At 46.7% G+C, this 23,264-nt stretch overlaps 1 protein-coding gene across 1 annotated transcript in view; it reads right to left on the minus strand.

The window, feature by feature from the left end:
- GFOD1 (Gfo/Idh/MocA-like oxidoreductase domain containing 1) overlaps positions 1-13,925 on the minus strand; it is a 103,671-nt gene extending 89,746 nt beyond the window's left edge. Inside the window, exon 1 of the mRNA XM_063096319.1 lies at positions 12,896-13,925. Coding sequence (XP_062952389.1) covers positions 12,896-13,148 — 253 coding nt within the window. The 5' untranslated portion in view covers positions 13,149-13,925. The remainder of the gene's footprint in view (positions 1-12,895) is intronic.
- Positions 13,926-23,264: the final 9,339 nt, after the last annotated feature.

The following is a 23,264-nucleotide window of genomic DNA, read 5'->3' on the forward strand; positions in this document are numbered from 1 at the left end:
ATAATTCAAAAGCTCAGAGCCAATGCAGTCCCCTGGGATTCCCCAGCTCCTGGACGTGAGGAGCGTGAGGAGCACGTGTCAGTATAATCCTGATGGGTCTAGGGGCTGGAAAGAAGAGTAAATGTTGGCTCTCAATGCACGTCCCTCCTGGAATCCCCCACGCAGGCAGGCTGTGGGTGGAGGCCTGCTTTTAGGTGAGAATGAGGAGCTAAATCTCAGTTCTCCACACAAACCCAGCACTGTGCTTACCTGTGGGCCTCCGGGGAAAGCCAGACTGCCTCTGTGCCCTGGATGTGAACAGCTGAGCATATTAAGTCAGACAGGCTATGTCCCCAAGGGCTCTAGATCTGTCCGCCAGGGCTCTCTGAGAACAGCATCTAGGGGTGTAAACAAATGTCCCGTGGGCAGTGCTGGAGGCAGCAGAAGCCCAGACAAACAGAACCACGTGGCATTCCCTCCCCCATTTGCACACCTGCTGTTTTTCCTCCTCCCACACCCCAGCTCCAGTGAAAAGGTGGGAGAGACACAGCAGGGGAGCGAATCTCATTCTCCATCACCGCTTTTGATTATTCATCTTCACGGAGGAGATGAGAAGAGCTGCCAGGGACACGTTCAAGTGACGAGTACTCTAAAATCATGACTTTGCCCTTGACTTTAGCATGTGTGTTCACACACTCTCCCAAACACACACTCACCACTCTCTCCAAGCTCAGACAAGCTGGAATTTCGCGATCCCAGCTCCCTAAGGAATGTGCACACAAATGGATATTGCTTTCACAACATTAATGGGACTTGAAGGGAAAAAAAAGCATCAGTAATTAGCGAAATAGTAAGTACCTATTAGCTGAGGCTTCGTGCTTTAGTGTTTATGTAGACTTTCCCCCACATGAAGGGAAGGACAGGGGAGTGGACGGAGGAGGAATGAAGTCAGAAACCTCATTTCCCCCAGAGTCACACAGTACAAGGAGAAAGTTCATGGGAAGATTCGTATGATTTGTTAATTCTATTTTTCCACAAACTTTTTGAAGTATGCTGCATATTGGTGGTAGAATAGAAAGAAACCTTACTTTGAAGTTACTATTTTCCTGCTAAGCCCAGGTCCTCAGAAACCAGCTGCTGATCGTTCTCCCAGGTTCTTACAGGATTGAGAGGCTGGTGTCTGGTCTCTTCCCCTCTCTACCCTCCCAGTTTGTCTATTAAGTCCCTCTGCTTCTCTGTGCTACTGCTTCTACGTTGGCCCCAAGGATGGAAAATATCTGTCCTACCTCCCTCACAGGACTGCTGAGGGGGTTGAGAAAAGATGTCCCCCATGAGTGAAGGCAGAACTCTGGCCCACATATCACTCCTCCCTGATCTGACCCACTGCTACCTAAAGCCCTGTAATAAACATGAGGGATGGCAGTGCAGGAGGGAGAGATGTCATTCACTTGGTTCCTCATTCCCAGCAACTAATGGAGAATCTACGAAATTTTCCACAGCACATCTCCTTGTTATTAATAATAGAGTCCTTACTAATAAATCAAGAAGGCTGTGCCCAGACCTTGTTAAACACCTACTAATTAATACTGAGACACCAATAACCCAGTGGGTAGACTCTGTATTATCCCATTCCCAGGAGAAGATGAAACATGCCCAAAAGCTTGGGTTTCTCAAAAACCCATGTTTAGATCAAGCATAAATGACTGGTTTGCCCACTGCTATGTCCCAGCCTCAAAATTAGTGCCGTCTGGTAGAACTTTCTGCAATAATGGAAATGTTCACTGCTGTATAGTCCAGTATGGTAGCCAGCAGCCAGCCTTCCGGCACTTGAAATGTGGCCAGGGCAACCAAGGAACTGGATTTTTCATTTTATTTAGTTTTAAGTCATGTAAATTTAAAGAGCTACATGTGACTAACGGCTACTGTATTGCATAGCACAGATCTAGAGGGTACCTGGTATGTAGCTGGTGCTCAATAAATATTTGTCCAAGGGAAGAATGAATGGACTATAGTTCACAATAATAAGTTTTGATTAAGCAGGATTCTCATATTTATCGAGCACTCATTTTTAAACAAAGCCCTGTTTAGGTCAACAACCTTCTGAGCTATGTACTTTTATTATCCCTCTTTTACAGAAGGAGAAACTGAGGCTCAGATGAGTTAAGTAAAGGGCCAACAGCCACACAGCACATGGCAAGGCATGTGTGACTCTGACAGGACAGCCTCTGAAGACAAACTTTTCCACTGACGAAAAAAAGCATTTTGGCGCATTATGTTACTTTCAACAGAATGACTTCGAATTTGACAAGGAAATTTTCCTTTTGAAATAGAGAAATGAAGGTACACAATGTGTCACATCTGGGGATCTTTTAAAAGTCTAGCCAGAGCTGCAATCTTGCAAGGCTCTGTCAACTGACTTCTGGATCCCACGTCAAGAATTAACTATTATTCATTCCACCACAGTGGCCTCTTCCTAAAATGACCTCCCATGACAGCAGACTAGTCAGACAGCCTTTCAGTCATCCTCTCCCTGCACTCCAGCCTCCTGATGTCAAGAAGCACATCTACATGGCAGACACTGAGAGCCTTCTCCAAGAAGACCACCGTGTCCTCACTCATCTGGTAAATCACAGCAGCAGCTTGGCCCTGACCTGGCACCTGAGGGGCTCGACCATATAACAAGGGGACACACACTACTGCCACCATCCCACATACATACAAAACCAGGGACTGAGCACGTTCACACCCTATTCTCCTCAGCTGACCCTGTTTTCCATCATGGCATGACCCCAATGTCATGACACTCAGAGCTTTGGACTCACAGTGCTTCTTGCTGAATGGATTTCTGCAACTCCTTACACCCTTGAACACGGCTACTTGGGCTCCCGCAAGCTATTTCCATTGCCAACCCCAGAGCTCTGTCATTTGATACTGTCACCATTTGGGATCTAAAGGGAGCAAAAGATGCAAGTGAAACTTACAGCTGATGAAGAAATGTATGTTTAGAATTTTGGACATGGTAGGAAACAGTTTAACTCAGAGGGCCGCAACAGAGCCAGTGGTTCCCTGAGGCGGACTCAACAGCATCCATTGTTTGCAAGGCCACCTTCTCGAGACCTGCTTCTGCGTGACAGGTAGGGCAGTGAGGACAAGTGTGGCCTTTCCTCTCTAGCCCCCCTCATTTCATCTCTAAACTCAAACTCAAGTTCCCCACTCAGCCAAACAAAAGCTTGGCAGTAAACCAGAAGCAATAATTCACCAACTATTAGAGGAAGCCCTTCCAAGTCCCACCCTGCTGCAAGTGTCCCATTCACATACACAGCACTTTTGATAAGGGGGCTCTGTTAAAACATTTTCTCCATTTTCCCCAGTGCCAGTTCCCCAGGTGGCCAGCCCTTAATCCAATAATGATTTGGGGGGGATTACTTGATTGCCTTAAGCAAACTCCTCCCAGCACTGCAGTGTAACACTTTGTTCTGCCCTTAATCTTAGATCTCATTGCGTTTTTGTGTGTTGGCCTGTGTTTACCTTCTTTCAAGGACAGAGACTATGTCTTACTCTATGGGGTATTTCTCATCACAGCCAACACAGTGCTACAGGCATTCAGAAGGCATTTACTAAATAAAAATAAATGGAAAAAAACATTCTGCAGGTACTGGGACAAACAGGTGTTTGGAAGACCCTGGGGCACCACAGATAATCTACAAATGGGAAATGACCCTTGCAGAGTATCCGGTGCATTATCAGGGCCTGGGGCAATGCCAGAGCCCCCAGCATCAGCATCCCCTCACCTGGTTGTCTTGCTATTCTACATAATGAACCATTTCAATGAATATTTGGCAAAGGTTGTAATTTTATTAGCTTAGCTGTATTAGTTTCAAAATCAAAAATAAAGGGAAATATTTGAAACCCCCCCCCAAAAAAACTCTACTCCTTCCCCAACTGAAGTCTGCTACCTCAACAAAATAATAAAATCTCAAAACCAATGCTTAGAACTTGATAATAAGAACACACCCAATCTTAAAACGGGCAAGATATTTGAATACACATTTGCCAAAGAAGATATATGACTGGCTTATAAACACATGAAATGATGCTCAATATCATTTGTCACCAGGGAAAGGCAAACCAAAGACATAATGAGATACCTCTACTCACCACCTATAATGGCTATAATCAAACAGACTGACAATACCAAGCACTGGTGAGGATGTGGAGAAATTAGGACTCTCCTACATTGCTGGTGGGCATGTAAAATGGTACAGCTGCTCTGGAAAACAGTTTCTTGAAAAGTGAACTATGTACGTACTACACTACTCAACAATTTTAGTCCTAGGTATCTATCTGAGAGAAATGAAAACATGGATCTGCAAAAAATTTGTATGCAAATATTCATAGAAGCATTATTAACAATAGTTAAAAACTGGAAATTTGGGGCTTCAAAAATTCACAGTTTCAGTTGAGGGATATTATCCTAACTAAAGACTATCTGAATACCCAAAGGGCTACTATACTTAGACATCAGGATTTTAGAAAAAATCATATCATTTTAATGTAAAGTTATTTTTTCTGCATTTTTAATACTCTATAGTATCAACAATTCTCAAGGAAAGTCTAAACCCCGAGGAATCCCAGACTTGCCTAAACCCTAGAAGCCAGCTTCCCCCAAGACCTGTTGACAGGCATAGAACTAGTGGGAGTAAAGTGTCAATGTGGCTCTCAGCAGTGACTGTGTGACAGCCTTTCCCCCAACATTCCTCACAGCTTGAGTCTGAACAAAAAGGAACTTCCACCTTAAGGTCTTCCTGCTTTGAAGACAAGCCCACACCCACCAGCTGAACTAACTAGAGCGGTTTCTCCACCTACGCATCTTCCATGTGTCTCATCACCCAGCTTGTCTGGCCTAGGAAGCCTTGAAACAGGCAGAATCTGTGTTAGGGTTCTCCAAGGAGACAAAAGCAACAGGGGTGTGTATGTGCTCATGTCCAAATTTTACAGGGTAGACCAGCAGGCAGGAGACCTAGGGAAGAGTTGATGTTGTAATTTCTAGGCAGATATCCTTATTCCTCCTGGACCTCAGTCTTTTTCCTGATTCCTGTCTCCTTCAAGGACCTAACTACTCGAGCACAAATGGCCACAGCCTCCTTGCAGTCCTCTGGGTCTGCTGGCACACACCACACAGGAGGCGCTCAGTAATGGCTAGCAAACCAAGAGATAACCATTAAACTCCATGCAGTGGGTCATGTCAATCTACTTTCCCATCACATACTTTAAAAATATATACATCCCAAATTGAATAATTATAACAACAACAAGGTTGGTATCATTGGATCATCACTATATTATTTCTTTTCACTGTTTTACTATGATCATTCTAAAGGCAGTGAAATGCCAAACATGTATTTCATAAAGTGGATAAAGAACCTACAGTCAAAGAAATGTCGATATTTGTAAAAACACCAAGCAAGCCTGTGTTCTTATAATCAGCACCTTCCTGGAGTAGGGCCCAGCTTGGAATGACCACTCTTAACAATCTCTCCAGCCCCAATGCCCTCCAGTAGAGTGATCCCAGCAGCATTTTATGACGGGTCTGTGGGTAACCACAGAAAAGACTGAGCCAGGGGAAAGCATCTGACACAAGCAGCGACACCTGGGGGAGAAGGGGGAAGGGGTAGGGGATGCACTTACCAGGTGGCTGAACCCGTAATGTTTGTATTTAGTGTGTGCGTACACACAAGTCCAAATTTTACACGCATGTGGTCAACTTTTCATGCAGCACACGGGCTTGCGACGTACAGGAGGTTGGTGTCAAAGAGGGACGGATGATGTAGAAGATGAAGGGGAGCAGAGTAGCATTGGGAGAGTTCGTGGTTCCCAGGCACCTGCTGAGACCCAGCTACATGCCCACACCATTATCACAACTGGTGATAAATCTTCATAGGAGCATAATGACTTCTTGGAAACATGATCGGTACCTTCGAGTGACCACGTATCTGTGAAGCAAGTACTGAATTCACAGCAAATACAACATCTGAAGCTTGGCTTAGGTACATTCCCTTTAAGAAATAAGAAACATTTTTACTGTATTCTCTGAATGTGGCAGGAGAGAATCATCTCTTCAGAAAATAGAGGGGGAAAAAAATCTCCAAAAGCATTATTTAGAACAGGCTAAAATCTTGATCGCATTAGGGAGAAGTAAAATGTTTATTGGGCTGATGCAGATACTGAGGGGGGCCACAGGCTAGGTCTTTACATACCCCTCATTTTATTTGTCACGCCAACCCTATGATAGTATCATTAGCTCCATTTTATGGGTAAGAAAACTGGGGTTCAGGAAGGATGGGTACCTCACCCAAAGTCACACTCCGGTGACTTGTCAACGTTTCCTATCACTGGTTAGTCTTGTGAAGCATGACGTCATATATGACATATAATGATGCTCTTTGCTGGGTCATAATTTCCCGGAATCAAAATACATAACTAATTGCCTGTGTATTTCTTTCTTGGTGAAACCCTTAAAACGTGCTACTTACTTCCACTTTTTCTCATTTTTTGGTTCCTCCCCCGTTTCAGGTATCAAAATGTCCAACTTTTTCATTTTTAGCTTCTTCTCACTCCAATTTAAACTTCTGCAGAATTGTACATTTTCAAAGCCAGATATCACCAACAAAATACTCACTCAACTGTGCCTAATTTTAGTTAGATGAAATGAGATTGTGGTGCTTAACTTTTCCTAACAGTAAATTTAGTAATTTCTTTCATTTACATAATGCCCAAGGGCTTCCTCAACTTTGCACCAAATTGATAGACCAAATCATTTCACTCAGTGCTTGGGGCCAGGACTCAGAGAGGAAAATGTAGTCACCTCTCCCACACAGTGCCAAGGTAGGGATAGATCCAGGGAGACCTCGAGGAAGAACTGGAAATGTGGGGTTTGCCGGGATATCAGAGAGGTTACTGTCAAGTCCATACACCGTTTGTACTATCTCCAGCCCCATCTCTCCTGGTGTGGCAACGATGGCCAGCGAAGTCCTGTCTCAACCCCACTTCCTCCTCACTCTGTCACCTCTGTTCCAGCAGCCCTCCTCACATTAGGCAACTGCTGACACTGTGAAGTAGGACAGGAAAAGGCAGACTGCTCCAGGAGCTCAGCCAGTGATGCCTAGCAAGTCAGGACAAGATCGGTGTACAGCAAGATCAAAGCTCAATAAAACCCTACAGCCTTACTCACCACCCCCAAAGAAGTCTTCCCTTCCCACGGAGAGGCTTCACCAGGAGGGTCTGCACTGCTGTCTCCAAAACCCAGGACAGGGAGCAGGAAAACAGATGGTGTCACATTCCACACAAGGCAACACAGGTATTCTGTTCCCAAAGGTGGCCAGCCATTTCATCTCCAGTGCCTGGCTGTTCCAGCACCTGCACTGCTTGAGAGCTGGCTAGAAATTCTAAATCTTGGGACCCATCCTAGAATCTGCATTTTGACAAAATCCCCAGGTGATGCAACCGCATATTAACATGTGAAAGGCACCAGGCTACTGCACACAGGACAAAATGTTATGTGTTAATTGACACATCCTGTTGATCACCTTTTGCCCTCCCCCAAGCATACACTCATTCAATGAGAATGCACTCATTCGTCATTCAACTTGTATTTATAGTGTGTCTACTAGTTGTCTAGCTGCCTGGCACTGTCTGGGGGAAATAAGTCTTCCCTGGTGAGCAAAGCAGACAAGGGCCCCACTCTCAAAAAACTCACATCACATCTGGGGAGACAAATGGCAAATGAGAAAACGACCAAGCAAGTGGAAGAGAGGATCACCAGTGACAAGGGTGCTGCCAGAGAGAGAGAGGGTGCCGCAGACATGATTGGGAGGTAGGGGACAAACTTTTGATTGGGAGAGGATGGTCCAGAAAGGCCTCTCTCCCAAAGTAACATTTGAGCTGAAACTTGAAAGTGAGAATGTGCAAAGAAGTGAGGGAAGAACCTTCCAAGCAAAGGCGAGAGCCAGTGCAAAGGCCCAGAGTCAGGAAAGAGGTTGGTGTGTTTGAGGAACAGAGAAGAGGCCCAAGTGGAAGAGGGGTGAGAGAAGAAGAGAAGCTTGAGGCAGGGCCGTTTCAAGCCAAGTAAGCCACAGTAGGGAGATTGGATGCTATTCCAAGTGCCATGGGAGCCCCTGAAAGCAGAGAGTGACACGGTGATAGATAGATAGATAGATAGATAGATAGATAGATAGATAGATAGATAGATAGATAGATAGATAGATAGATAGAGATAGACAGACAGACTGACTGACTCACTCACTCACTTTCCCTTCTGCATAGAAGATAGACTGGATAATAAACAAGACTGGAGCTGGAAGGCAGTTGGGCAGCTTACTGTATTAGTCTAGGTGGAGTGAACGGCTGCAGAGGACAAACTGGACACATGTTTTGACTGTCCCCAAAGGCTGGCTGGGGCACTGTGCTGGCCCTGAGCCCCATGCTACTCTGGACACAAAGGTGGAGGAGACCATCCCAGTCTGCCTTCAGGCACCTGGCAGTCAAGGGGTTGGGAGAGAGGCACACAAGGAAATGGACAAAATGCAGTGTCATTTCTGGTGCCAGTTAATTTGGCAATATCTTTGTTAATGAAATGAGCACATGGTCTCTGACCAGCAGTTCATGTATTTATCCTACAGACAGACTGGCATGTCTGCAAAATGACATATGCTCAAGATTATCCATTGCATGTTTGCATAAGCAAAAGATTGGAAACAAGCTAAATTTTGAGTAATAGGGAACTGGTTAAATAAATTTTGATTTATCCATGCAATGAAATACTATGCAGCAAAAAACAGAAACAAGAATACTTTCACATTTCTGAGTTGTTTGTTTATATATATACATACACACATATATGTATATATATATAACATATATTATATATATTTAAATGTATATATGTCATATACATATACACACGTTTTTTATACAAATGTGTATATGTGCAAATATGTATAAATAATATACATAAATTTAATAGGTAAAAATAAATTATCAAGATAATATTAAAATTCTAATATATATAAATTTTCAAAGTAACTTTGTTGCATGGCAAAAGCGAGGTACATAACAATGTGAATGGAATGTTAACAATTGTGTAGAAAAGATTTTTTAAATCCTCCCATATATACCTGCCATATATACTCAGAAAAATCTTGAACAGTAGTCATAAAAAACTGGTAACAGTGACTGCCTCCAGTTAGAGGACAGGGAACATAGGACATTTACTCCTCACTGTGTACTTTTTTAACATTTGAAATTTGTACCATGTGAATATATAAACTATTCAAAATAACTGAATAAAATTTAAATTTTAAACAAATGCATTACAATAGATGCTAGAGAAGCTGGGGGCACAGGGTGCTAAGAACACAGAAGGGTGTGTAGGGGTGGGGCTGAGGAAGGAGGAGGATTACAGGAGGAGGTCACACTTGGGCTGAGACTTGAAGGACAAACAAGGAAGGGACAAGGGTGTTCCTGACAGAGGCACTGACACATGGGCCAGCAGGGCCCATTCAAGAAAACGCCAGCAGAGGGGATTAGCTGAAGCTTGTGGGGTTCTGGAACAGCCAGCCTGACATGAGGATGGGCAGCAGAAGCAAGCTCTTGCCTCTCAGGCCAAGAGGTTGGGGCTTTTCCTGGAAGTGATGGGGAGCCTTTGAAAGGGGAATTGGTGACATGGCCAGGCTGTAGTTCCCCAACAGAACTGGCAGCAGTGTGGGGGGTGGATAGAGGCAGAGGCGGGCAGGGGTGGGCTAGAGCCTAATTCAGAAACAGGTACAAACCCAGACGTGTATGGGGGAAGCGGTGATGCTGAAGAGAGAACACACACAAAGGGATTCAGGAGACAGCATCAACCAGATTTGGGAACTGATTCCATGGGCGGGGTATAAAGGAATGAAGGGCAACTCCAACCACCTCACTGGGGCTGAACAATCTCATTATCTGACAGAAGGAACTGCAGCAAGGAAGCAGGTGCAGAGCGGGGAGAGGTAGAAATGACTCTGGGGGAGGTAGAATGGTGTGTTCAAATCTCTAGAAATGTCCTTGAGCAATTTGAATCTGAATCTCTGAATCTCAGTTGCCTCATCTGTAAAATAAAGCTAATATCTAACTTAGAGGATGATTTTAGTCTTGAAATGAAATGCTTTATGCAAAGCACTTACCACACTGCCTGGAACACTGTAGGTACTTAATAAGAGGCAGTCCTGGACAGTGCAGAAATTGTACATGGCAGAAATGTCTCTACACCAGAGAAATGCCTACCTAGTTCACTAAGGTAGGAATTTCAAAGCAATTTTCTGAAATTAAAGGAAGATGTATGTGATTTAATTGATTCAAAGTTTCATTCCTCTACGGTCCCTAGAGCACCTCCTGTGGCCAGATATAAGTATGGATCAAAGGCACAGATCTATCGCCATTGCTGGGCAAGCAACTCAAAGCCCAGCCATTTGCTAAAACAAGGACAATTCACCAAGACTACTCAAAGATTGGCTCATTTAAATTCCAGGCAAACACTAGTATCTAAACCCCCAACGGCCAGACCAGCCTGATAACTGTTTGGGGTTTTTCACTTCCTGTGTTGTGTGTGTTGAATTTCTAATTTTGACTGAAGCAAACCAAGACGACCACCCCACTGTGTACTCGCAGGTGCAACAAGGACAGCCTCGTCCAGATGTCTTCCAGTGAAGATGAAGTTCCGAACAAGACTAAAGTCTAGCCACATCTAAATCCAATGCCTCCACATTTTTTTTTATCATCACAGACTACCTTGAATTACCTGCAAAAGGAGTTTAAAAAGTGGGGAAAAAGGGGGAAAAAACCCAAAGCCTACCCCAAAAACCTTAACAAAACCCTATTCCTTAGTCATGGTTATTAAACTTAGTCTACTATAACTCTTATACTTGGTTTAGAAGAGGTAACTCACATTCGTCTTGACAATGAAAAAATCATAGGGATTTTTGACAATAAGAACAGAAGTATCTAGAAATGTATAATTTGTGTCACATCTCTTGAAGCCAGGGCCCCCAAACACATTCATGGCTAAAGTACCTGAGACGGTTAGAAAATAAGAACATCCTTGTTCCCAAAATTGCCCTCTCTTGCTCTAGGTTTGCTCTGTGGTTTTGATGTGCAGGACTGTGCTGCCATAAAGGGGAGAAGCAATGTGACAACAAGGTCTTTCCAATATGACCAGTCCTAAGCGCTCTAGGGGGATCAAGAGGGACTGGTTTTATACAAATTGCCCTATTAGATTTATGCTCTATATGGTTATAATATATTTGATATACACAGATCCAGTGTGAACAAGGGAGTTAGCTACCCAACATGTATGTTCCATCAAACAGAAAAGAAATATTGGCCAGAACTCAATTGCTTTCAAGGCCAAAGACACCAGGATGCAAAGGCCAGAAGCTTCATAAAATTAACGTTAAAACGAACAACCTTGGGCAGCCTCGTTAGGAATTCTATCAGGTGTCCCATCGAGTCAACAGCCAAATGGCCTGATAAAAACGGTTTTCTATGGAGAAAGAGTTCTATATTCTGTTCATAGGTCTTTGAAGATAAAATTGGGATACATGCAACGTTTCACCTACCCTGAACCCATACTTTTTTTTCTTTAATAAACGTTCTTTCCAAGACTATATAAATTACAGTTGGTTTCTGGATTCCGTCCCTGTTCCTTCCCCGTTCTCCCCTTCTGCTCTAATGTGACATCTTGTTATAAGCTTTGTCTCTCCCCTCACCAATAAAAACCCCAACTTTCAAGGGTGGACGATTAATATTCTTGGCCTAGGAGGGAGTGAGCAATCATCCTGGGATTTGCTGGAGGTATGTGTGGGAACTGATAATGGACAAAACAAGCACCTCTCTTTCCCTGAGCACTGCAGAGAGGCCGATACTCTGCGATCAGGGATGATTCAGGCTGCCAGGGCGTGGGTGGGGGGACCCGCTGGTGAGGAGCCGTGAACTCATCCGCAGCCCGCCTGTCAACACCGTGCCTGGGAACTACTCCTGAAGGGAATTAAGGAGGGACCATCAAATGCTTCCAAATGGAACTGGCAGCGTTTGGCATTTTCTGACTCAAAGCGTCCATGCCTCTGGAACTACTGCGCCCATCCCCTAAACATTGACGATTACTCCAAACAGGTGCAGAACACAATTCCCGGGCGGCTGCCCTCAAAAGTTAAACCCCTCTGGTTCCACCAAATCAGTCTTTACTAACCCATGACACCTGAAAATGTCTTAATAGCTATCCACCCCCCAATCCAACAGCCACTCCCGCTATCCTTGCCTCCAGCGCAGACGACATAATTAAAGCCAATTGTCGCGTCTCCAATCTCACAGTACACTAACCCACAGCAGAAAGAAACAAACGACCCTAGCAGGGCGTCACAGCTGCTGAACAGCAGGTACTCACTCTATAGACCCCAGGAAAACCCAAGACACGTGTGCGGCCCTTCATTCCGGCGTTTCTGGGCGCGCACTGGCCTCTGCAGGGACGCACGCACACACTCGGGCACTACACACACGGCTGGGGACTAAGTTTCCTCTCCCCGCCGAGCAACACATCCCCTGTTCTCGGTGTGTGATCCGCCTCTTTCCCATCCCCGGAACACATGCCTCTTCCAGCCTCCACGAGACACACGTGGGGAGGTGCGTCCAGGTGGTGGCCGGAGGGAGAACGGAGGCGCAGAGGCGGGCAAGGCCGGGGATGAGGAAGGAGAGAGCTCCGAGTGGGATCTGGAATCTCAGATCCCCGAGACAGGGTAGACGCGGTGTGAGCTTCTGGACGCTGAGGGGGCGACAGGAGGAAGGAAGCGGGGACGGAACGGAGAGAAGGCTGGAGGGGAGTGGGGGAGGGGTGGCTCACCCAGGGTTTTGACAGCGATCTGCCTGGTGAGGGGCGGCGGCAGGTTGATGCACACCAAGTCCACGTCCTGGTGCAGCAGCACCTCGTCGATGCGGCTAGTGTAGAAGGGGACGCTCATCTCCTTGGCCAGCTCCTCCGCTTCTTCCTGCGTGCGGCCCCACAGCGCCTTCACCGCGAAGCCCTCGTCTTTCAGCAGCGGGATGATGACACGGGCCGTGAGGCTGGTGCCGAACACGCCCACCCCGGGAAGCATGGCTGCTCAGGTCCGCCTGCTTCAGCTTCTGCCCGGATCCCCAGTCCAACACGCGCGCACACACCCTTCTAGCCAGTCCTGCACCCGGGTTCCCGCAGCCGACCTCGCCGCGATGCGCCAGCCGCCGTGCTCCGGGCAAGGCGCCCGGGTACCCAGAGCGCACCGAGCTGCAGGCGGAGCAGGTTCGGGGCGTCTCAGGAAGGTGACTGCTGCAGTGTCCGCCACGCGGGGCTCCCGTTCTTCCCCGAGGCGGCGGCGGCAGCGACCCCCCCAGGGCTCCCGAGGCCCCTTAGCCCCGCGGAGCCCGGGCTCAGGCGGCGCTCCCGCTGCAGCGCCGGCCGGCTCCGCGCGCCCCGCCGAGGCCGCTCCATGGCCGGCTCATCCCCGCGCCCGCGCCGCCGAGGCCCGGGACCGGCTCTCTCCCGCGTCGTTTCCGCAGCTGGCGAGTCGCACACACAAGCTTCCACACGCTGCTGCCAGAGCGCGGACCCGCTCGGCGGCCGGGTCCCCTTCCTCCCCCGCCCTCCGCTCCGACTGATATAATCCCGCGGCCACCAGGAGGCCGGCTAAGTCTGCCGCTCGGAGCGCGCCGGGCGCGAGTCCCGGGCTGCAGCGCGGCAGCGGCGGCCACGACCCGGCGCCGGCCTCCTCATTCCGCTGCCATGTTCGCTCGCTGCGCGGCTCGCGCGGCGTCGGCCCCAGGCCGGCTCGGGCTCCGGGATCCCGCGGGGACGAGGGCGGAGTTGGCGAGTTTGGCTGTCAGCGGCCGGTGTTCCTGCACCGCCCTCGCCGCAGCGCCGCGCGCCATTGGCCGCCGCGCGCCGCCCCCGCCCCCGCGTCGCCGGCTCCGGGTGCGCGCAGCGCCGGGGCCCCGGGAGTCCGGCCCCGTTCCTCCCCCGCCCCGCCTCGCTCGCCTCCTGCCCCTCCGCTCGTTCCCTTTCTTTGCCCTCACCACGTCCTCCTCCTCCTCGCTTCGCTCCAAACCCCGCCCCGAGCAAGCAAATAAATCTATCAAGGCAGGGCGCGCCTTAATAGGTGAGTCGTCAGTCCCTTGGAAGAGAGCAGCCGCCTCCCAGCCCCGCGGGATCCCAGGGCACCCGGTGAGGTGTGCGCGGCCGGCGATTGCAACCTCCGCTCCAGGAGCGTTTCCTACGTGCCGAGTACCTTTCCCCGGGCATTCTCCCTTTTAATCCTAGCACCGACCCTAAGGCTGTTGGAAATCCATTTTGCCGGTGATGCAAATGAGCCCGGGGCTGCTCTTTTGTGACACAAGTAAGCAACAGGCCTGGGATTGGAATCCAGGCTCCTGAGTCTGGGCGCCGAGCAGCAGAGCTCTCCTCTCCCCCTCTAAGCGAGACTGCTCCGGTCGTGCGCCACCCGTCTGGCCGCGCCCGCAAGGTCCAGTCACCTTCTTCCCAGTCTTGTCTTGGCAGGCCCCGCTTCCCACCCTGCCCGCCTCAGCCCCTGGGCCCGCGCCCGAGGAGACTCTTGCTTGGGCAGCAGCAGCCGGGCAGGGGTCTCCAAAGCGGCAGTGGCACGTGCGTCCCACGCCTTCGAGACAAAAATTTTACCCTGGCCAGATGCCATGCCTGCTTCTCGGCCTCCCGCTTCCCGCAGCCTTCCTCCTCCTAATTTGTCCCCAACATCTGCCCCCTGCTCCCTTCCCTCGCGGGGGAGCCGGAGGCAGGCGGAGACTCGCCCCAAGCCTCTGGAGCCCTGGGGACCCTGCGTCTGTCTGGTTTCCTGCCATATCCTCGGCACCTATCACACTGCCTGCTTGGTATGTAGTAGAAGCTCAGTAAACATTTGCTAAATAAATGAATGGATATTCATTGAATGCACGCTTTGCGCCCATTGGTGCTGTGAGGGAGGACCCAAAATTGAAAGGCACGGGACCTGTCCTCTAGCTCAAGGTCTCTGAAAAGGCCAGGGGGTCATGCCATGTTCATCTCTTCAGCACTCAGTCGGCTTCAACGTGAGGCTTGCAAGTGTTTAAAACAACTTGTAACAACTGGCAGCGAGGCGGGGCGCGTGGAGGCAACAGGACACCAAAAAAGCTTGTGTGTGGCAGTGAGGGGAGGAGACTGACCTCAGGGCATTAGAAGAAAGTCTCAAAGGACACTGAGTGCTCGAGTGGCTGGCAGCGGCCTGGGGAGGGCCGAGAGACAAAAGGGGCGTTGCCATCAATACTGACAGGCTTCTTTTCATCAGAGGTTTTGTAAGAACCGAGGCAGGAACGCCTACCATGGCAGGGGTGGAGGCGGTGTTGTCAGTCGCGGTACACCAGCGGTCGGTCACGTGGAAGAGATGGCGCAGCTTCGTGAGCCAGGGATGTGCACTTTGGCATAGTGTTCAGGAGCTCAGCCAAAGCGCTAGGATCGACTCGTGGCTCTGCCATTTACTAGCTGTGGGACCTTGAGCAAATTGCTTCGCTTCTCTGTGCCACAGATATACATGGTAAGTAAGTAAATACGGAGAGTGGGTCTGTTACCAACATCATTTCTCCATGTGAGAGACCATTACACGAGTGCAGAAAAGAAAAAAGAAAAGAAAAAGGAAATGAATAAAAAATAGACCTTCCATCTATGTAACATCAAAAGAAAATGATACATTTGATTCTCGTTAGAAATATGTAAATCAATTATTATTATCCCCATTTCACAGAAGACAAAACTAAGTCCTGGCAGCAAGTCAAACTTACAGGTCTGAAAGAATGCTTCGTTTACAACCCTACTGCCAAATTGTTTCTCCCTCAAGAAATAGCATCAACAACTCATCCACTGGCTGAAAACCTTGGAGACTCCACGTCTCCTCTCTTTCTCATACACTCTATAGAAGACCATCAGCAAATCCTGTCCGCTCTGCTTGCAAAATGCATCCAGAGCCTGACCACTTCTCCCTGCTGTGCTGCAGGTGCCTGAGTCACCATCATCACTATCTGGGCCACCGTTCTCACTGGCCTACCTGCTTCCGATCTTGGTCCTCCTATTCCATATTCTCTGCTCAGCAGCCAGGGGGATCCTTTAAAAGATAATTCAGGTCATGTCCCCCCAGGCTCGACACATACTAAGGAATTCTTGTTGTGCTCAGAGTAAAGTCCAGTCCTCAGGATGCCCTGCAAGGCTCTAGCTGACCTAACCCCCAACCTCGCGTACCTCATGGCCACCCATGTTCCGCCATGCCCTGCGTTCCAGCACCCTGGCCTCCACGTGTGCACTGCACGGACCGAGCTTGTTCTTGTCTCAGGGCTTTTGCACTCGCTGTTTTCTTTGCCTGACACCCTGTGCACCCTCCCCACCCCCCACCCCACACTCCCATTCACATATTTCCACAGGGGTCACCGCTCACACTGCTCACTATTCAAGCCTCTGCTCAGATGTCCTCTCTTCAGATGGCCTTGCCTGACCATTCCATCTAAAATGACATCTATCGTGTTCTCATCCCTTTGTTTGGCTTTTTCTTTACCATGCCTATCTCTGCCTCACATTATATTATATGCCGATTTATATGTTTATCATCCATTTGTCTCAACAGATTACAAACTCAGTGAGATCAGAAGTGTGTGTCTCACTCACTTCTGAATCCCCAGCACCTTAAATTGTACCTGTGCCTACTAGATGCTCAATATACATTTGTTGAGTGAATGCTTGTATATTGTGAAAACCATGGACTGTTATAGTTGATATTTATAAAGTCATCAGAACTGTGCCAATTGCTGTGTGCGAGAGCAGTTTTGGCCCTGGAGATGTGAAGCCAAGTAGGACAGGGCCCCTGCCCTCAGGTTACTTGTGCCTGGTGACCTCCTGGTAGGGGACATGAATTGACTGTGGCAATACAGCATGAGGCACCATGGGAGGGGTCTGCATGGGTTGATTTGGGAGCAAAAGAGGCCTTTGACATCAGAATGGGAAGTCTAGGAAGACATGCAGAGGGAGAAGTGAGCTGGACCCAGGTTTTGAAAGACTTGCTGGAGTTAGCCAGAAAAAAGAAAAGAGAGTCTTCTAGACAGAGGAAAGTGATAAACAGGCTAACTAAAGGTAGAAGGGTCTGTGTGAAGGCCAGAACATGAGGGAATCACTGTAAGATTTAAAGAAGAGAGTGTTTTTAAATTTAAATCAGATTGGTGCTTTAGAACCATCACAGCCACCAGTGTGGAAGGTGGCTTGCAAGGAGCCACCAGACACAGCCCTGCGGGGAGACCACTGCGGAAACCCGGAGTGAAGGGAGGAGGATGGAACAAAGGTACCAGCTCTGGGAATGAAGATGCAGCCACAGATACACAGGGTAAGAAGGACACTTTATGAGATAACAAGGGGCAGAAATCTCCTGGGCCTGGCAGCTAACTGGGCATGGGGGCAGGGGTTTTGAAAAGGAGTGGGATGACTTTCCAGGTTGGGGCTGGAGGAGAAGATGTGTCTTCATTGTGTCCTTGCTAGATGGGCAGGTCTTGCTTCATCCATCCTGGGCATCGGAGAATCATCTAGTGTGAGCTTTGAAAGCACCGCGCGTGTGCACAGGGCACCCTCAGGCTCTTCTGTGGGTTATTATTCACGTTCTTCATGCGAATCCCTCTTAAAACCTGGATCTTGAATCCTACCCAACACAATCTGACATTTTGACATTTTAAAACAATTCTGAAAATAAGCCTAAAAGTTTCTTTCCCCTCAATCTATGATTTAGCTGCCAATCTCTACTATGTACATTTGGGTGAAGATTTCAGGCCCACTTGAGTGTCATTTAAAATAATTGTCATGTGACTCCAATGTTTAGAACACTCTGAACCTTTTAGAAATAAAAATAGGACTCATTTATTTCCTTTATCTAGGATGATAATAAAATGGAATTTCTTCTCATATTAATTTAATTTAATTTAAAATATTTTTCACTGTAAAAAGAAATTTATGTGTTACAGAAATTTCAAAAAATAAAATGAAATCAGTCTTAATCTCTCTATTTTATAAAGCCAGTATAAATAATTTGGTTTATTTGCATCCACAATTTCAGAAATATGTTAATATCTTAATAAAATATAAAAGAAAAAGTTTTGCTATTTAGTTGATTTGTTTATTGTTCTTTCTGACACAATGTGGAAGGGTTTGGTTATTTTTAACTGACTATCCGTAATCCTTATAAATCTTAATATATGTGGAATGGAATACCTTTGCCTTTTGCAGAATTATATCCTTGCTAAGTTGAAAAATTTGAATAGTTGTGACTGCTAAAGATCTTAGAGCAGTTCTACTAAACTGCTCATAGCACTGAGATTTATTCCTGTACTTTCTTCTATTGGTGGAGTTTTTCAAAGCACCCAATCATCATTATACTTTCAACTCTCTGCTTTTTATGTTATTAGTAGCAGCTGCCACTTACTGAGTGCTTGCTATATATGAAGCATATTGTATACACTTATATTTAGCTATTATGCCCTTTATTGCAAATGAATCAGATACATAAAAAGTTAAGTAACTTGCCCAAGGTCATAAAGGCAAGCATTTTACTTAAATCACCTGGCTCAAAAATCACAGTATGTAACCACAAAGCATGCTGCCCTTGAACTTACATTAGACACTGCAGCCTCTGTTTTCCCCTGACAGCAGGCACATGGTCCCTCTGGGGAGAGAAGCATACTTAATTCTCTTCCCCTAACAAAGGTCACCTGACTCGCTGAGGAGGGGGTCATTAGAGCTGCCATTCAGGTCAAGAAAAGCAGTGCTGTTCTTCTGCAGCTGCTACTTGGGGATAGGGGCGTGGGACAGTACTGGCCACCATCATCTCTGCCCTGGACTCCTACAGTAGCCTCCTAATAGGACTGACCCTCATATTCTTGCTGCCTCCAATCAATAAGTAATCAGAAAACTTTTAAAAGCATCAGGCATGCAGCATCAACCAGCAGGCCTCTGCAGAAAGTGCTCCAGGCTCCTGAGCTAGGTGGTGGGGGGCCAAGGGCTTTGGCCACAGCCCCCTGACATCTGTACCCAGCCCAGCAATGACCAAGCCACCATTGGAAGTCCCCTGGTCTCCCCTGCAGGAATGAGGGATGTGACACAGGCCTTAACCATGCCCCTCCTTCCTCCTTCTCCCACCTTATTTTCCCCCTCCCCCATCCCCCTTCCCCCCAACTGCTCCACAACAAAACCTTAGAATGTAAAAAAAATAATATTAATAAATAAATAAACTTTTTTAAAAAAGCATCGGACATGAAACTGATTTGTTCAGCACCCTCCACTGCTTTCCAGTTGCACTTGCTATATCATCTAAACCCCTCAGCAGGACCCAGTAGGCTCTATGCTCTGCTCTGTCCTCTGCGTGACACCACTCACTCTTGACCTGATGCCCCTGATGCTTTGGTCACACTTGCCTCCTCTTGATTCTGCAGCCTTGCCTGGCTCGTTCCCACCTCCGGATATTTGCACTTTCTGTTTCCTCTTCTGAGAATGCTCCTCCCACAGCCCTTGTTCTCCTGGCTGTCTCATTCTTGGCTCAACTCCCATGTCGCATTATGGAACCTTATGGAAGGTAGCAAGCCTTCCCACACCTCCACTGTTGCTCCTCAGCACCACACTGTTTAATCCCATTCACAGCATTTGCCACAATCTTCTTTGAGTTTGCTTCCTTGGCCATTGATCGTCCCCCCCTGGCTGCAATGTAAGTCCTTTGGGGACAGGCATCTTATTAGTTAATTAATTGCCGTATCCCAGAGACTAAAACAGTACTTGGTACCTCACTGATACACAATGAATACTTGGTGAATGAATAAATTAGTCACACAGGCATTAAAACATTTTCTAATGACATGTAACAGCATGCAAAAAATTCTTATAGCATGACATTAGTTTTAAAAGACCAAAACAATACTGTACAAATAATATTATTACCATATATTTTTTGTCTTTTTGTTGTGGTAAAATATACACAACACAAAATTTACCATTTTAACCATTCTTGTATAATTCAATGGCATTAAATATGTTCACATTGTTGTGCCTACAACTATATGTTTTTAAGAAGATCGAGTCTATAAAATGAAAAGTAACACTTCTTTCTACATTTCTGTTTTCCATTTTTCTTACAGTTACAACGAGGGAAAAGAACATCTAAAAGCGTAAATGAACTAACAGTTGTGGTTAGTTACATGGTTGAAAATCTCTTTCATTTCCAATTCCAACTCTAAGTACACGGACTAATCGAGGGAGTGAGCCTGACTGTGTCTAGCTAGTCACCAGTCCTCTGAAATACCAAAAATATTAGTTGATCCAAGTAGGTCATAGAACAACAGGTTTCTTATCTGTGTCAATCGCCAGACCAAGAGAAGCCCAGATGCTCTTTGAAGCAACACTACTCAATCCGTGGCTCTTGGAGGGTGGGAATGGGTTTTAAGTAAATGCGTAGGGGTTTGGGCATCACATAAACTTCTGTGCAAAATACAGAACTTTTCTTCTCAATGTGTGGACGTCCTCAGGGTACTTGGCCTTTTCATGTGCCCAATTTCTCTAGCATTACGCTGCTGCATGTAACTTTCTGCTGCCTCAGTCGGCCTGTTAAGGTGTGTGTGGGCAAATGATATAACTGCTCTATAAATAAACGGAGAGCAAGTACACTGCTCTTTCTGGGCAGATCAATAAGTACATAGGAAAACTATTTAGCATCCCAAATCACTAACATGCTGCTTACATATTCTGGTTTAGCACACCAGAAAAATAGCCTTCGTAATAGTCTAGCAGAAAGTAAGTACTGTTTAAAAATTTAATTTGCCATTCAGAGAGGAGAATGACATGGCCCCTGCAAGTCAAATTATGAGCACTATTCCACTCCTTCAGTTTCTGCTTTAAATGGTAAACATATAAAACAGTATATGTCCCATTTTAAACAAGTCTCACGCATTTATTAATGGAGGCAACATACAGAAGCCAAGATCAATCACTTGAACTATGAATATTTAGATACCATACATAGGCTGTGGCCCTGTAATTATATGGTCCAAAGGAGGACTGCTCAAATGGCCGAGAGATTTGGGGTTCTTATGTAGAGGAAACCAGGGCCAAAGTGTGTCCTGGGGGAGTGATGGCAGAGAGAACATGTTATGCAACTCAGCACAATGGGAGAAGAAGGAAACCAAGGCCATTAATTCATTCATTCACTCATTCAACCAGGTATGATACTAGAAATATTTAACATCCCATATGGCATGGGCACCAACCAATGAGAACTAATGACACTGGAGCAGAGCCTAATCCTTGGAGCAGAGCCTTGGGGGTCCCCTGCTAGACCAAGCATCAACAATTTAGTTGCTGGGTCATGGCCAGGCCTGGGGGACCCAGGGGTGAGGTCAGGGCAGTGGGATGACAAAGCGGCACATAGAGCTTAGAACAGTGGCTGAACATTTCAACAAGCAGCACAGCCATACCAGGCACATGCGTGCCAGCTGACCAGCAGCCTGCACTCGGTTGCCATTTATTTACTGCCTGCTGTGTCTGAGTCCCTGAGATGCTTAGAGGTATCAGACACCATTGTTTCCCTTAAGGCCCTGTGCACCAGACAGACAAGCAAATAGATTATCGCACTATAGTGTGTGAGAAGCACAGCCATAGAGGTAAGCTACAGTTCTGTGGGAGTCTGTCACACACACACACGCACACTCACACATGCACACACACGACAAGCTACTAATTCCCTTGGTTTCCCAGGATATTATTTAAATTCTGCTTCCAGAACCCTTTTTCCCTTTCTGAAAATACTAGGTTCCTGCAAGGTAGACTCTTTTTCTGGCTCTTTTCTGAACAGTAAAAGTATTTATTTATTATTGAGCCAATACCTGAGATTTAGAAACAATAGCAGATATTTTGAGAGACTCTTCACCCAACAAATTAAGAATACATATTCTTTATAAGCCCATATAGAACATTAACCCTCTTGGCCATTTATTAGGCCACAAAGGAAATTACAACAAATTCAAAAGAATGATGTCATCAGATCATGTTCTTTCACCTCAATGAACTGAAAACAGAAGCCAACAGTAGAAATGTATTCTCCTACCCCATAAACCTGACAATTAAAAATGAAATTTGGGCTCCAGGAGGGAAGGGTGGGGAGGTGGTGGCGGCGGCCAGAGCAGGTCGCCGGTATCCTCTCCAGATCAAGGGATGCAGCCATGAGCAACTCCAGTGCCAGTGCACTCCCATCCAGTAGGCCCAGCAGGCAGCCAGTCACCCACCAAAGTCTCTGCTAAGATATCACCTCACTCCCGAGCCGGGGCAGTGGGGGTCCTCGGGCCTCAGCCACAACCCCCTGACACCCACAACTAGCCCAGTGATGATCACCCAGCTGCTGCAGAAAGCACCCCATGCTCTCCTGAGCTGGGGTGGGTCCCCCTCCCAGGGCCTCGGCCACACGCCCCCAACACCTGCAACCAGCCCAGCAACAACTGCCAGAGCTGCAAGAAGTGCCCCAGGTTTCCAAGCTGGAGTAGTGTGGAGGTGAGGTCTTCAGCCACAGCCCACTGACATCTGCACCCAACCCAGCAATGACCAAGATACCCCTGGAAGCCCCCTGGTCTCCTCTGCAGGAATGAAGGGGGTGCCACAGGCCTCAACCCTGCCCCTCCTTCCTCCTCCTTCTCCCACCCTATTTCCGTCCCCTTTCCCCTCTCCTCCCAACTGCTCCACAACAACATCATAGAATGCAAAAAAATAATATTAATAAATAAATAAACTTTAAAAAATATGTCATTCTAAATAATCTCTGGGTTAAAAAGGAAAGCATGATGAAAATAAAAAATACTTAGAAATGAAGCACAATGAAAGCATGCATATGAAAACATATGAGGTACAACTAATATTGTACCCAAGGGGAAACCTAGAGCTTAAATGCATTTTTCAGATAGCAAAAAAGATTTGAACTTAATGAACTGAGCATTCAACATAATGATCTACAAAGAGAAAATGATAAAGAATCTCGAAAGAAAAATATCTAGAAAAAAGAAATAAAAGCAACTAATAGAATCTAAAATCAAGAATATAAAAATTATCAGTAAAATCAAAAGGTTGTTAATTAAAAGACAAATAAAATAGACAAATCTCTGGAAAGACTAATTAGAAATAAATAAAAAATAAATTTTTG

This window comes from Cynocephalus volans, chromosome 5, assembly GCF_027409185.1.
Source record: "Cynocephalus volans isolate mCynVol1 chromosome 5, mCynVol1.pri, whole genome shotgun sequence".
In the NCBI taxonomy this organism is placed as follows: domain Eukaryota; kingdom Metazoa; phylum Chordata; class Mammalia; order Dermoptera; family Cynocephalidae; genus Cynocephalus; species Cynocephalus volans.